Source organism: Amphiura filiformis, unplaced genomic scaffold, assembly GCF_039555335.1.
Source record: "Amphiura filiformis unplaced genomic scaffold, Afil_fr2py scaffold_26, whole genome shotgun sequence".
NCBI lineage: Eukaryota > Metazoa > Echinodermata > Ophiuroidea > Amphilepidida > Amphiuridae > Amphiura > Amphiura filiformis.
The window spans coordinates 182,423-194,105 of NW_027305490.1; the positions used below are offsets into that span (position 1 = coordinate 182,423).

Consider the following 11,683-nt stretch of genomic DNA (forward strand, 5'->3'; position numbering starts at 1 on the left):
TCGGTCGAAACCACAGGTGTTTCGGCCAGAACGGTGCTATCAGAATGACGTTGCAATCCTCCCTCCCGATCTTGGTCACCACCCTTGCGAGCAGTGAGATCGGGGGGACTGCGTAAGCAGGCATTCCGCACCAGTCTACGGTCGGAGCGTCCACGGCGAATGCCTGTGGGTCTGCGACCCTTGAGCAATACACGGCAGCTGATGATTTCGATGAGATGCGAACAAATCTTTCGAGGGGTGGTACATCACCTCGAAGATCGTCTGGGCGACCTGCGGAGCAAGGGACCATTCTGTAGGTCCCGACACCTTTCCTCGTGACAGATCGTCCGCGAGGATGTTGGTGACTCCGCTATGTGCATCGCTCTCAGCGTAATCTGCCTGGCCTTGCACCACCCTATCAGGCGTGGTGCGTGCAGGCATAACCGTGGTGACCTGGTGCCCCCTTGTCTGTTGAGGTAGGCCACCACGGTTGTGTTGTCTGTTTGGACAACGATATGAGATCCCACGATCACCTTCTCGAAATGCTGGAGAGTTCTCTCCACTGCCCAAAGTTCGAGAAGGTTGATATGGAACTCCGTCTCCGTGGCCGACCATAGGCCGAGACTGAGTCCCGTGGATGTAGCCCCCAGCCCAGCTTTGTGCGCGTCGGTCGTCACTACGTGGCCTTGACCGCTGGTGCAGGAAACCTGACACCTTGAGTCAAATTGGGCTGATGGGTCCACCACCAGAGTTCCTCTCGCGCGATCTCCGACATCGGAACCGCGAGGGATATTGGGTGACGACTGGGCCTGTAAAAGGCTAGAAGGTGTAGTTGTATAGGCCTCATGTGAAAGCGGCAGTGCAGTGCGAGGTCTACCATACTGGCCATAAGGCCCAAAACCTTCATCCATGCCACAGCGGGTGCCCCTCTGACTCGGCCAAGAGTCGGGCACACCTCGCCATGTTCGTCACCCTCTCGGGTGAGGGCACCGCGATCCCTCCTTGAGGTTGATCTGGGCCCCTAAGAATAGTGGTGTCTCGCGTCGGGACCAGATTGGATTTCTTGGCGTTGATCAGAAATCCCAGGTCCCGCACCGTCTGGACTACTAACTCCACGAGACACTGTGTCTCCAGCGGGTGCGTCCGTAAATGAACCAATCGTCCAGGTAGCAACACATGTTGACTCCCCTGCGCTTCAGATGCGCTGCCACCGCCCTGACCAGGAGTGTAAACACTCTGGGGGAGGTGGACAAGCCGAATGGCAGGCATCGAAACTGGTAAGTTTGACCCTGTACCTTGAAGCGTAGAAACCTCTGATCTTGAGGTGCGATCGGAACATGCAGATATGCGTCCGAGAGATCTAGCGATGCCGCCCACATACCCTTGATGGGGCAGGCTAGCACCGAGCGAGTCTCCATTCTGAACCTCTTGGGCCTGATGAACTCGTTCAACGGCTTGAGGTTCAGAATGAACCTCAATCGCCGGTCTTCTTTGGAGCCAGAAAAACGTGCTCCAAAACCCCTTGGTGAAAGGGGGTGAGACCGGGACAATCGCTTGCCGTGAGAAGCTGAGTGACCTCTGACAGTAGTGCCCGGCGCTGGGGGCCGTCTGGCGGCACTACCGTGGACCTCTGAATCGTGCAGGCGCCACGAGGGTGGCTGGTAAATTCCAGCCTGTAACCCCCACTGACCACTGACAATACCCAGGCGCCCGGTGAGATGGCATGCCATCTCTGGGCGTGTCAATAGCGGCCGCCCACAGGGGAATCCCTGTGGGAAGTCAAACCTGCCGGCATGGACTGTCGACCGCCCGTGCCTCAGGACCGATCTGGTTTGCCACCCTTAGAAGAACGGCTCTTCTTGGGGGCTTGCCATCTGATCCAGCACTACTCTTGCGCTTCCCAGATTTCTTGGGAGGTGCTGGAGTAGCCTCGGGCTCGGGTGTAGTCTGTGGTGCGCGTCCTGCTGAAGCCGGAGCTGGCGCTGAAGAACGCTTAGAAGACTTCTTCTTCTTGTGCTTCTTCTTCGCCTTACTGCCCTTCCCTTGGTCAGGGCAGCCTCCGACTTCTTCAGAGTGCTCTCATTGGTGGCCTTCTTTGCCCGGTCCTCAACCGTGGCGCAAAAGGCCTGTCAAAAGTAGCCCCTGTCCCACGAGTCTGACTTCTTCATTGCATCAGCAAAGTCGGAGCCGTAAGTTGACTGGAGGGACAGACAGGCATTCTCCCGGCGAGATGACATCCTATGGGCTAGGCCCATAGAACTCTCGTTGAGGTTAGCTGTTAGCACCGCTAACAGATTAACCTCATGGAAGAGTTCGGCGTTGCCCGTGGTCGTTCGCTACCTTCCTACCGAGGTGCTCGGCAAGCGTGGTAGCGGCGCTAGAGACTCTGATAAGCGGCGTGCTCGCTTATCGATGAGCTTTAGCTCCTCCTCCCACTGGGGGAGAACGACCCGTCGCGCCTTGGCGCTAGCGGCAGGCACTTGGCAACGTCTGGATCCATGTCAGGGACCCTGAGGTAGGTTTCGTAGTCCTCCTGCGAAACACGCGGTGGAAGCGTGCAAGCACGCCGCGGCGTCGAAGCTCCAGCGAGCCTGACAGCCCTCTGAAACCTACCCTTGAGGTCCGCCCGGGAATGCAAGTGCGGGCGACCCTTGTGTGGAGCGCTAGCTGGGCATCCTACTGAAAAGATGCCCTGGTCCTCCTGAACGGACTCCTCCTGAGAGAAAGCCAGGCCCAAACCTTGGGCCACACGGCTCATCACCTCAGCGGTGTCCGCAGGCAGACCATTGCTAGCGAGTTCCTCACGGGGAAGCGGGGGAAGGATACCTGAAGCTAGCTGCACAGTCTCATCAGACTGTGAGTCGCTACTGGTTTCATCTTCCGACTCCTTTCCCTCGCCTTCAGACTCTGACTCACTCTCTGATGAGGAAGAGATCTGACGACGGGCATCTGAAGGTGGACAGGGAGGTGTAAGCCACCGTGTGGCTAGCCAACTGAACACCAGCAGAAGAGGGAGTACTCCCGCTAGACCCGAGATGCTAGCTATAGCACCCGGGATCCGCCGCGCTCTCGCTGCTGTCGCCCTAGCCATAGCAGTGTGCGGCCTACCCTGAGCTGTCTCCGGGTTAGCCACTCGCCGCCCGGGGTGGGTAACAACTGGTGGTACTGCTTGCCCAACGCTAGGCGGCACTTGCCACGGTGGTAGACCGTGGAAGAAACCACCCTGCGGCGGATACCACGGGGCATACCCTGTTGGTAGCTGACCCTGAAAGGATCCGCCACCAGGGAAACCCCATGGAGCAACAGTACCAGTACCGCCTCCCCCCCCCCTGTTGCCACAGAGACTGTGGTAACCAGGACGAGTACTGCGGTACCTGCGTGGTTGTAGCGTAGGTGCCCGGTAGGGCTCCCGGCTGCGTACCACTGTACCCATGCCTCACAGCATTCCCCGCTAGAGGATCAAGCCGTGTGTATGGGTACCCCGCTATACTGGCTGTCCCTTGGCTAAAAGGAGCTTGCCTAGTATCACGGGTAGCTGAGCGTGTATACCCTCGATCAGTCACCTCGCTACCTGAATAGGCAGTATCAATCAATGGAGCCATGCTCCGCTGAATAGATAGTGATCGATCATAAGAGGGTAATTGACCCATTGACTGTAATGGATCACCCACGCTCTGCTGGCTCTCGAGGACATAAGTGGGTTGTTGATCAGCCAGGCTGTTCAAACTACCTACCTAACCTCTTGAGCCTCGCCCAAGGTCGCTGTGTGTGGCGGACCACTCACGGCAGCTATGGGCGCGTGCATAGTGGCTACCACTGAAGTCAAGCCGTGGCTTCGTCTCGGTAGCTGCCACTGTTTGCACTTGGGTCGCTGTCCCGTGAGAGACTGCGAGCCCAACCCCCGATATAGCCGCTAGCCAGTCCCGGAGGACAGCCGGCAGCCATTCCAAGGCCCAGGGAATCACTCGGCGGTCCCACCATGGAACGCTGCCGTGTGACAACCCCAGTTGGTTCTGCTAAGACTACACCTGAAGCGTTAGCCCGGTATCGTCTCTGCTAAACCCATGCACGTTTTCATTAGGACCCTTGCGAGGAGCGAAAGGCGTGCTGCGTGCCGTGGATCAACCCAGGCAAGCCGGGGTTCCACTGGCACGCTGCGTGCTACAACCGGCCGAGGCAAGTCCGCTGCACGCTGTATGCTAGAGATTCAACCCAGGCAAGCCGGGGTACCCTTGGCATACTGTCCGTCGCCGGCTACTTCATGGGTGCTAGACCCGCTTCGTTAAGCCAGCAATAGACGGGTGTCCACCTGCAAGAAGCTCGCTAGAGATCTCACTGGTAGACTGGTACTCGCCTGTTAGGGCAAGTACCGCCCTGCTACCTGCTACTAGCTTAGAGCGTTAAGTCAGTGCTTTACGCTGGCTGCTAGGCCTTCGGGCTCGCTAGCAGTCCCGGAGGGTCCGCCTGCTTGCCGGGACCGGAGCCCCAGAGGTTACCTTAGCGTGGCCCTTGCCGGCCTCGCTAGTACCTACCATATCAATCTTACCTGTAGGCTTCTGTTTCTTAGTCTTCGTCTTCTGTCTGTGTCGAAGACCTAAACGAGCGCTACTTTCTAAATCCTCGAAGTGGATGTCCGATAAGCCTATGCAAAAGGAAGCACACTTATTTGATTTAGAGCAATCCTGTGGGAGTAGCAGAGTGGATCTGGGTCCCACTCTGGCACAAGGAAGGGCATGATTGACAAGGCCTAGACATTGTAGTAATCGGGAGCGTACAGCACTACCCCCTAACACAAGCTCAAGCCCAATAAACAGACCCACACGCACAGTGGCTGGCGCTGATGTAGTGGTATGATATAAAAATATATATACAAAGGGATGAAAAACTGAAAACCTTTTGGGAAGATTTGTCAGGCTGGTCCTTCGAAAACCCACGAACTCTTAGCAGTAACTCGTCATCAGCCGCGTACTGAAAGATATAACGATAGAGCACACCATAAACATAGCGATAATCACTCACCATACATGTATACACAGTACTGTACAAACATCTATTGTAACTTACTAGTCTGTTATAGTTGTTTTACGTGAGAACAAAAATAAAATGGCGTCCTAAGGGCGGCCATTTTGAAAACGTGTGTCTCGTATATGAACGGAAACACACATACAAGCTAAGTTTTTGGATCGTCTTTGTCACTTTTCTAGCCGAAAAATGTCGTCAAAACTATCTCCCTAGCGACTATACTGGTTGGTTTTTACCTCAGTGTAACAAACAAACTGTATATCTCGGCCTTTGGTTAAGTAATGATACTTAGCGTTGGTAAAGAAAAATCCACACGTCTATCTCATCTAGAAACCAAGGAGGATAAGGGGTGATTATCGAGTGTGACGTCACCGAATGGGTGAGGACACTCGGGGGATCGGGGGTTTTTGTTATTTATTCATTTATGTGGGACAAAATGACTATTGGTTTTTTCCGCATCTCGGGATCGATGCAAGAAGTATCTTAATCAACATCGGAAACGGTAAGATCGACCGGTGTACTGAGTCTGTATCATTTTGTATTTGTACAAATGTAGTACCGAAGGAGACATTTCATTACACCTCACAGCAACATTTTTTTTCACACTTGCATGATTAACATCTTGCATCATTTATGGAGTGCAGTCAACTGTTTTATGATTACATTTAGATCCAGTTTGTACCATTTGCATTCCTTTTAGCCAATTTGTATCTCCGTTGTCCTCTGCATGAAAATTCAATGACACACCTAGGTAAGCATAAAAGGCTATTTTATCTGCTACATGCATGTCATACTTTGACAGGCATCATTTGGCACATTAAGTTTATTTTGTATGGTTCCAAGTCATGGATAGAACCAACTGGCCACATCTGATTTGACAGACCACTTATATCTTGCTCGAGAAGTCTAGCCAAGAATTTGCTCACCGATAGCTTCACATTCTAGGCTAGAGACCATTGCATTCAAAATCTAGTCGGATTTGCTGAAGCATGACACCGTGTAAAGCAATGGAGGTTCAGAAGTAAACACAGCCGATCACGGCAGGCGATTACATAAAAAATGTTGCTAAAATCACACTTCAGCAAAATTTTATACTGTCCAAAATAGGCAAATCTTGCTCAAAGATACAGTTTACTCATCAAAATAACTTTCATCCAAATTTCAACATTAACAGAATAAATAACCCCCGGTGCAAAAAAATGCACCGCTGTCCGACCGAAAAATGATACCAACGCACTCTAGCATCGAATGCGTAACTATCGTGTGCAAATTCGAAGCTAGAGTTCTCGAGTAACTTATATCTAAAAGTCCTGCCACACATTGGCATATATCTATGACAAGAAACACATCCCTGATTGAATCCTACTAAGACATTCCATGAGCAGTAGCATACCTTTAGCTCTACCAGTGGTAGTTTCACCATTCTGCTTTGATTGGTTAATTCCAGCGCTGGTAGAAGGTTCATCTTCAGATACAGTTGATGTTCCAGCACTCATCTGGTGTATTGTCTGCTTAGTTTGTTTCTTTTCCTTTGGATCAGCTTTTGTCTCCTCATTTTCTGATGATGAATCATTATCTCTGTCTCTTGAAAACCTAAAATATTGAGGATAAACATACAATGAAGACTGTAATACATCATCATGCAAAAATAGCAGAATTGAATTAATGTAGTACTAGTATGTGTACATGTACACATACATGTACTCAGAAATAATATAACACTACAAATAAGTCACACAAAATAGCATTTGTGAGTTTTTTATGACACAATCTGGTCCATGGGGTTAAAGCTAGCAAATTTGAGATTTGATATTTGATATGGAGCAAAAAAAATTCAAATGTAAGAAAAAAGACACCACAAAACTTTAGAACTTCAAAATTAAGTATGCTAGACCTTTGGTGTTTTCAGTATGATATACTAATAAACATGTTTGTAAGCCTAGGTAATAATTAAAGTACTGTGTATATGTAACTCAATTTTTTAAAAATGCCTTCTTTGGCACCACGGAGCAGATTGTGTCACATTTGAACAAATTATACAATCACCTATCATGGTTTGAGGGATATAGTGTTGGAGAGTATGTTAGATGTTGACTTGCAATCAAACAGGAAGAAAAGAAATGAATAGACAAAGGTACCTTGTTGGTGTTGTTATGGCACTACTACTGCACTCTGGAGACAAAAACTTATCAATGGTTGCATTCTGCAGGGTTGACGACAAGTTGGCCCCTTTCCTTGACGATTTCCTTGATCTTGACATATTTTGCCTCTTCTTGTTGGCATTCACATTGCTAGTCTTATGTAGTACAGAGGATTCCATAGTTTCATCATCAGTTGATTTTCCAGATTTCTTCAACACAGCATTACCTTTGTTTGTCTTATTCTTGTTATTTCTGTTCTTACCATCCACAAGCATTTGAGTAAAATCTGACAAATCACCTCTACTTGACCTGTCAGTCATTTCATTGATACTTTGCAAAGTACTTTGTTGATGCTGGATTGGTGAGCCTACTACTTTACTGATGTTACCAGGTGACATGTAATGTTCAATTCTGCTTTTACTGGGAGTAGATGTTTTCTGCCTCTTTTTACCAATTGGTGCAGTCAATTTCCTTTTGGCTCTTGTAACTGGTGTGGAATCCATGATTATGTAGAATATGCTGCATAGAATAAAAACAAAATTTCAATTTGTTTTGTGCATATGATAGTATTAAATATGATACCCATTTACACTAAAGTATTGTTTAAGTATGATCTCAACATGATTTAAAATGATAATTTTTGAGTGCTTTTTAAACATCAATGTAAAAGTGTTTACAGTCAAGTCTGGAAAGCTGTACAATAACAGATTCAGATCACTGTCACTGTTATTGTACGAGGTCGCTATTTCATTATTCGGTCTCTTTTCATTATCCATTATGTCAACGAAATCAATGATTTTATGAACAGCTTTCTCCAAATTTAGGTACCCCACCAGTACCAAAGTATATTGTTGATGAAAGACCATCTCAAAACAGGTATTAATGCTTAGATCATCTTTACAGACATTTTGCAACAGATTGAGAAAAGATTTGAATTTGTTTTTATTAAAATGAAAAGAAATTGGCAATTTTTGTAATCACTAGAACATGAGGTAATCCTTAAATTTCCATAAATTTACTACATCCTCTACCCCTACAACTAAGAAAAACTGCTCATTATGATCAGCAGGGGATGTCAGCCATTTTGAAAGTATCAATTTTGATTATTTCCATCTCAATTTTCAGGTAATTGACTTTTTAATGAAAATAATGAAAGTTTTGGTCAAATTGAAAAGGTGACACGGGCGGTCAATAGGAAACTAACAATCGAGCTCCATATACATATGTAGCCTTATTAGTATTATTGTTCCAATGTAAGCAATTTTAAAGACAAAAATCCAAATGATAACCTTTTTTTGTATTATTTGTGGCAGCGTGTATTTTAGCTTTATATCATCAACAACATATTAATTAAAGAAACCCGGAAGTAAAAGTACGAAAATTTGCTAAAGTTGACAGACTTTGCACATGTAGTTTTTGCAGCTGTTTCGGACCATGTTTCGGACCAAAACTGACACAGAAATGAAAAAAATTATCATAGCGACTGGAGATGGAATATCACGGCGAAAATGCACTTTTATTTTATTTTAACCATCAACATTTGATGAGGTGTACATGTAGACCCGGGCCCGGGTATGTGTGTTAGCAACAAGGGGGTTGCCGTTGCGTTTCCCAGTATGATAGATCATGAATTTCAGATGGACGCACACAAATCTGTCTGGGCGAAAGTTTTTTCAACCTTGGCAGCTAACTTGCGTCACACATGACGCACATTTTAAAAACCTTAACAGGAACCCTGCTGTCAATAAAAAATATGATCATGAAAGACATGATCATTTATATGATATGGTCACCCAATAAACAATGCTAGGGTGATCACATTTTGAACATGCGAGGGCGGGCTTCATTAAGCTTACTTGTGGGTAAAATTGTCTGTAGTTTCTAATTTTACCACTTAAAACATTGTATCTAGTATAGTTTTTGAGACAAATATTGATTTTGGGTCATTTTTGTCCGAAAAACACCATTTTCGCGTGACAAAATTTTGGAGCCTTCATTTAGAATCACTGATTATACTCATTTAACTTTTAATGATGATCCATTTATCACTTTTATTCATTAATTTAGGGTAGTACTTTTCAGTCAAAACCATTATTTTCCATATTGATCATTTATTTTTCTTGTAATGTTCACTGGAAATTGACATTTGCCGTGACAAAAGATTCATGAAAAAACCCCAATTTTTGGACGACAAACGGCTTGTAACATTCATAAAATTTGATCAGAAGGTACTACAAAGAAGATTTACCCCTCATTCTATTCAGCATTTAATAAGCTAAATGCTGATAATAATTTTGTATAATTTATTATTGTTTATAAATATTCAGAAAAATCACAAAATGTAACCCCTACCCCTTAATTTTCAAGGGCGTGAAATAAATACATTTAATGTATGCGTTTGTTAAAAAAATCCAGGCTTTTTTAATAATCATCCTATGGACTTAAAATTCAAACTTGATGTGCCCAAGATACTTGGCTATAACAAGTTTGAGTTATTGGTGCTCACTGTCTATATCAAAAAAGCCTGGATTTTTTAAACAATCTGATATGCCCATTTTAGAGCCCTGGACACACTTTTTCGTAAACATAGGAAATTGCCATAGGAATTATGGATTTTGAAAACGAAAGCACTGTAGGTATTTTTGACTTCAGATTCAGATTCTGCACAAAATTTCACTATAGAAAAAGTGTATTTTATTGTTTTAGCAATAACTTTACTTTTTGGCAAATCTGTCAGTCAAACCGGGGTGACATTTCGAACCTTGTCATATGTAGTACCATACACTCATGAATGATGTTTGTCCCTTGGCCCCATTCACCCATATATCCAAATACCTTTCCATGTATTAATCCATTGTCTGGGGCCTCCATCCACGGCGAAAATGCACTTTTATTTTATTTTAACCATCAACATTTGATGAGGTGTACATGTAGACCCGGGCCCGGGTATGTGTGTTAGCAACAAGGGGGTTGCCGTTGCGTTTCCCGGTATGATAGATTATGAATTTCAGATGGACGCACAAAATCTGTCTGGGCGAAAGTTTTTTCAACCTTGGCAGCTAACTTGCGCCACACATGACGCACATTTTAAAAACCTTAACAGGAACCCTGCTGTCAATTAAAAATATGATCATGAAAGACATGATCATTTATATGATATGGTCACCCAATAAACAATGGCAATGCATGAATGAATTCACCCGAGCTTGAAGTTGAAACTCAAATGCCTTGAACTCTTCCCAATTAAGCCCTTTCCATTGCTATTTGTTGCAGTAACATCTACCAACTTTGAAATTTTTTGTCACATAGCTATTGAACATGTTGAAGTTGAAACAAGAAAAAAAATTTTACATCTACAAAAAAAAAAAACAAGTTCAGGGCTGTCAACTCTCACGCATTGGCCATGAGTCTCACGCATTGGGTCACTTTCTCACCGTCTCACGCCAAAGGTAGTAAAATCTCACGCCCAGGTACGGTAATAATTCTCACGCAAAAAGCTGAACAATTAGTAAAATCTCACGCATCGTCATGAATAATTTGTTGCAACGACCCCCCCCCTTTTCACAGTCTCGAGCGCCATGGCTCAAATAATCATCGGTCGAAATGAACATTGGAGTCGGCAAATCCAGGTAGGCTTCCATCTCACGCCTAGTCCGAGGTGCTCTGACGATAAACACTCCGATCGCCAGGCAATCTAGTGGGACAACGAAAACGCTACGTGAACGAGCTATCTCACGCCAAGGCAAGCAATTCCAAAAAGTTGACAGCCCTGCAAGTTTGTTTGTTTGTTTGTTTGTTTTTTATTTGGCAATATCATTAGAATAACAAAAACAAATTATAGAGACAGAAAAATCATTACAAAGTACATCAATGTGACAAATTATTTAAAGCTTAAATTAATCAGCCACAAAGCCATTTAGGAACCAGGCACACGGACAAAAAAAAAAAAATGACAAGCCGGGATAACCCATTAAGCCCGCAGAAAAGGCAAGCTTATTTCCGATAGGGTCCCAAGAAAAGATGAGAGAACAAAATTATCGGAAACCAAAAAAAATGCCTACACAGTGAAATCAGACATCTCTTGACTGAGTCGTGAGAGAGTTGCTGGCTAGATGTTGTTTGACACTTTGTTTAAATGCAGACTTGGTAGGCAATCCCTTGATGTTTGATGGGAGATCATTCCAGTCCAAAATGGCTTTGTAGTAGAATGTGTTTGAGGCGATACCTTTTACCCTAGGAACAATGAAATTGGATTCACTTGATCTGGTTCCATAAGAGTGAGCACTTGATGTTCTAGTGAAATTCTGATTAAGATAAAGTGCACCTTGACAAGTCATTGTCAATGGTAGATGTTAAAGACATGGTTAACATGTACAATCAGTGACACTCAGTGACAGTCAATACAAAAGTAATCACATTTTATAAATTTATTATATTATCAAAGAAAACATTGCTACCTGTATATTAAATTCCCGACAAATTTATTTTAAATTTAAGCTTACTAAATGTGTACAGCTCCCTGTCAGATCTCCCGGGCAATC

The 11,683-nt window shown here is 45.1% G+C and overlaps 1 protein-coding gene across 2 annotated transcripts in view; it reads right to left on the minus strand.

Moving 5' to 3' along the window:
- The window catches only part of LOC140143753 (uncharacterized), a 30,817-nt gene extending 19,142 nt beyond the window's left edge, over positions 1–11,675 (minus strand). For both annotated transcript variants that reach the window (XM_072165568.1, XM_072165567.1), the window contains exons 1-3: positions 11,600–11,675; positions 7,140–7,661; positions 6,395–6,594 (exon numbers count right to left, since the gene is read on the minus strand). In XM_072165568.1, coding sequence (XP_072021669.1) covers positions 6,395–6,594; positions 7,140–7,645 — 706 coding nt within the window. In that variant the 5' untranslated portion in view covers positions 7,646–7,661; positions 11,600–11,675. The remainder of the gene's footprint in view (positions 1–6,394; positions 6,595–7,139; positions 7,662–11,599) is intronic.
- Between the last annotated feature and the right edge of the window lie 8 nt (positions 11,676–11,683).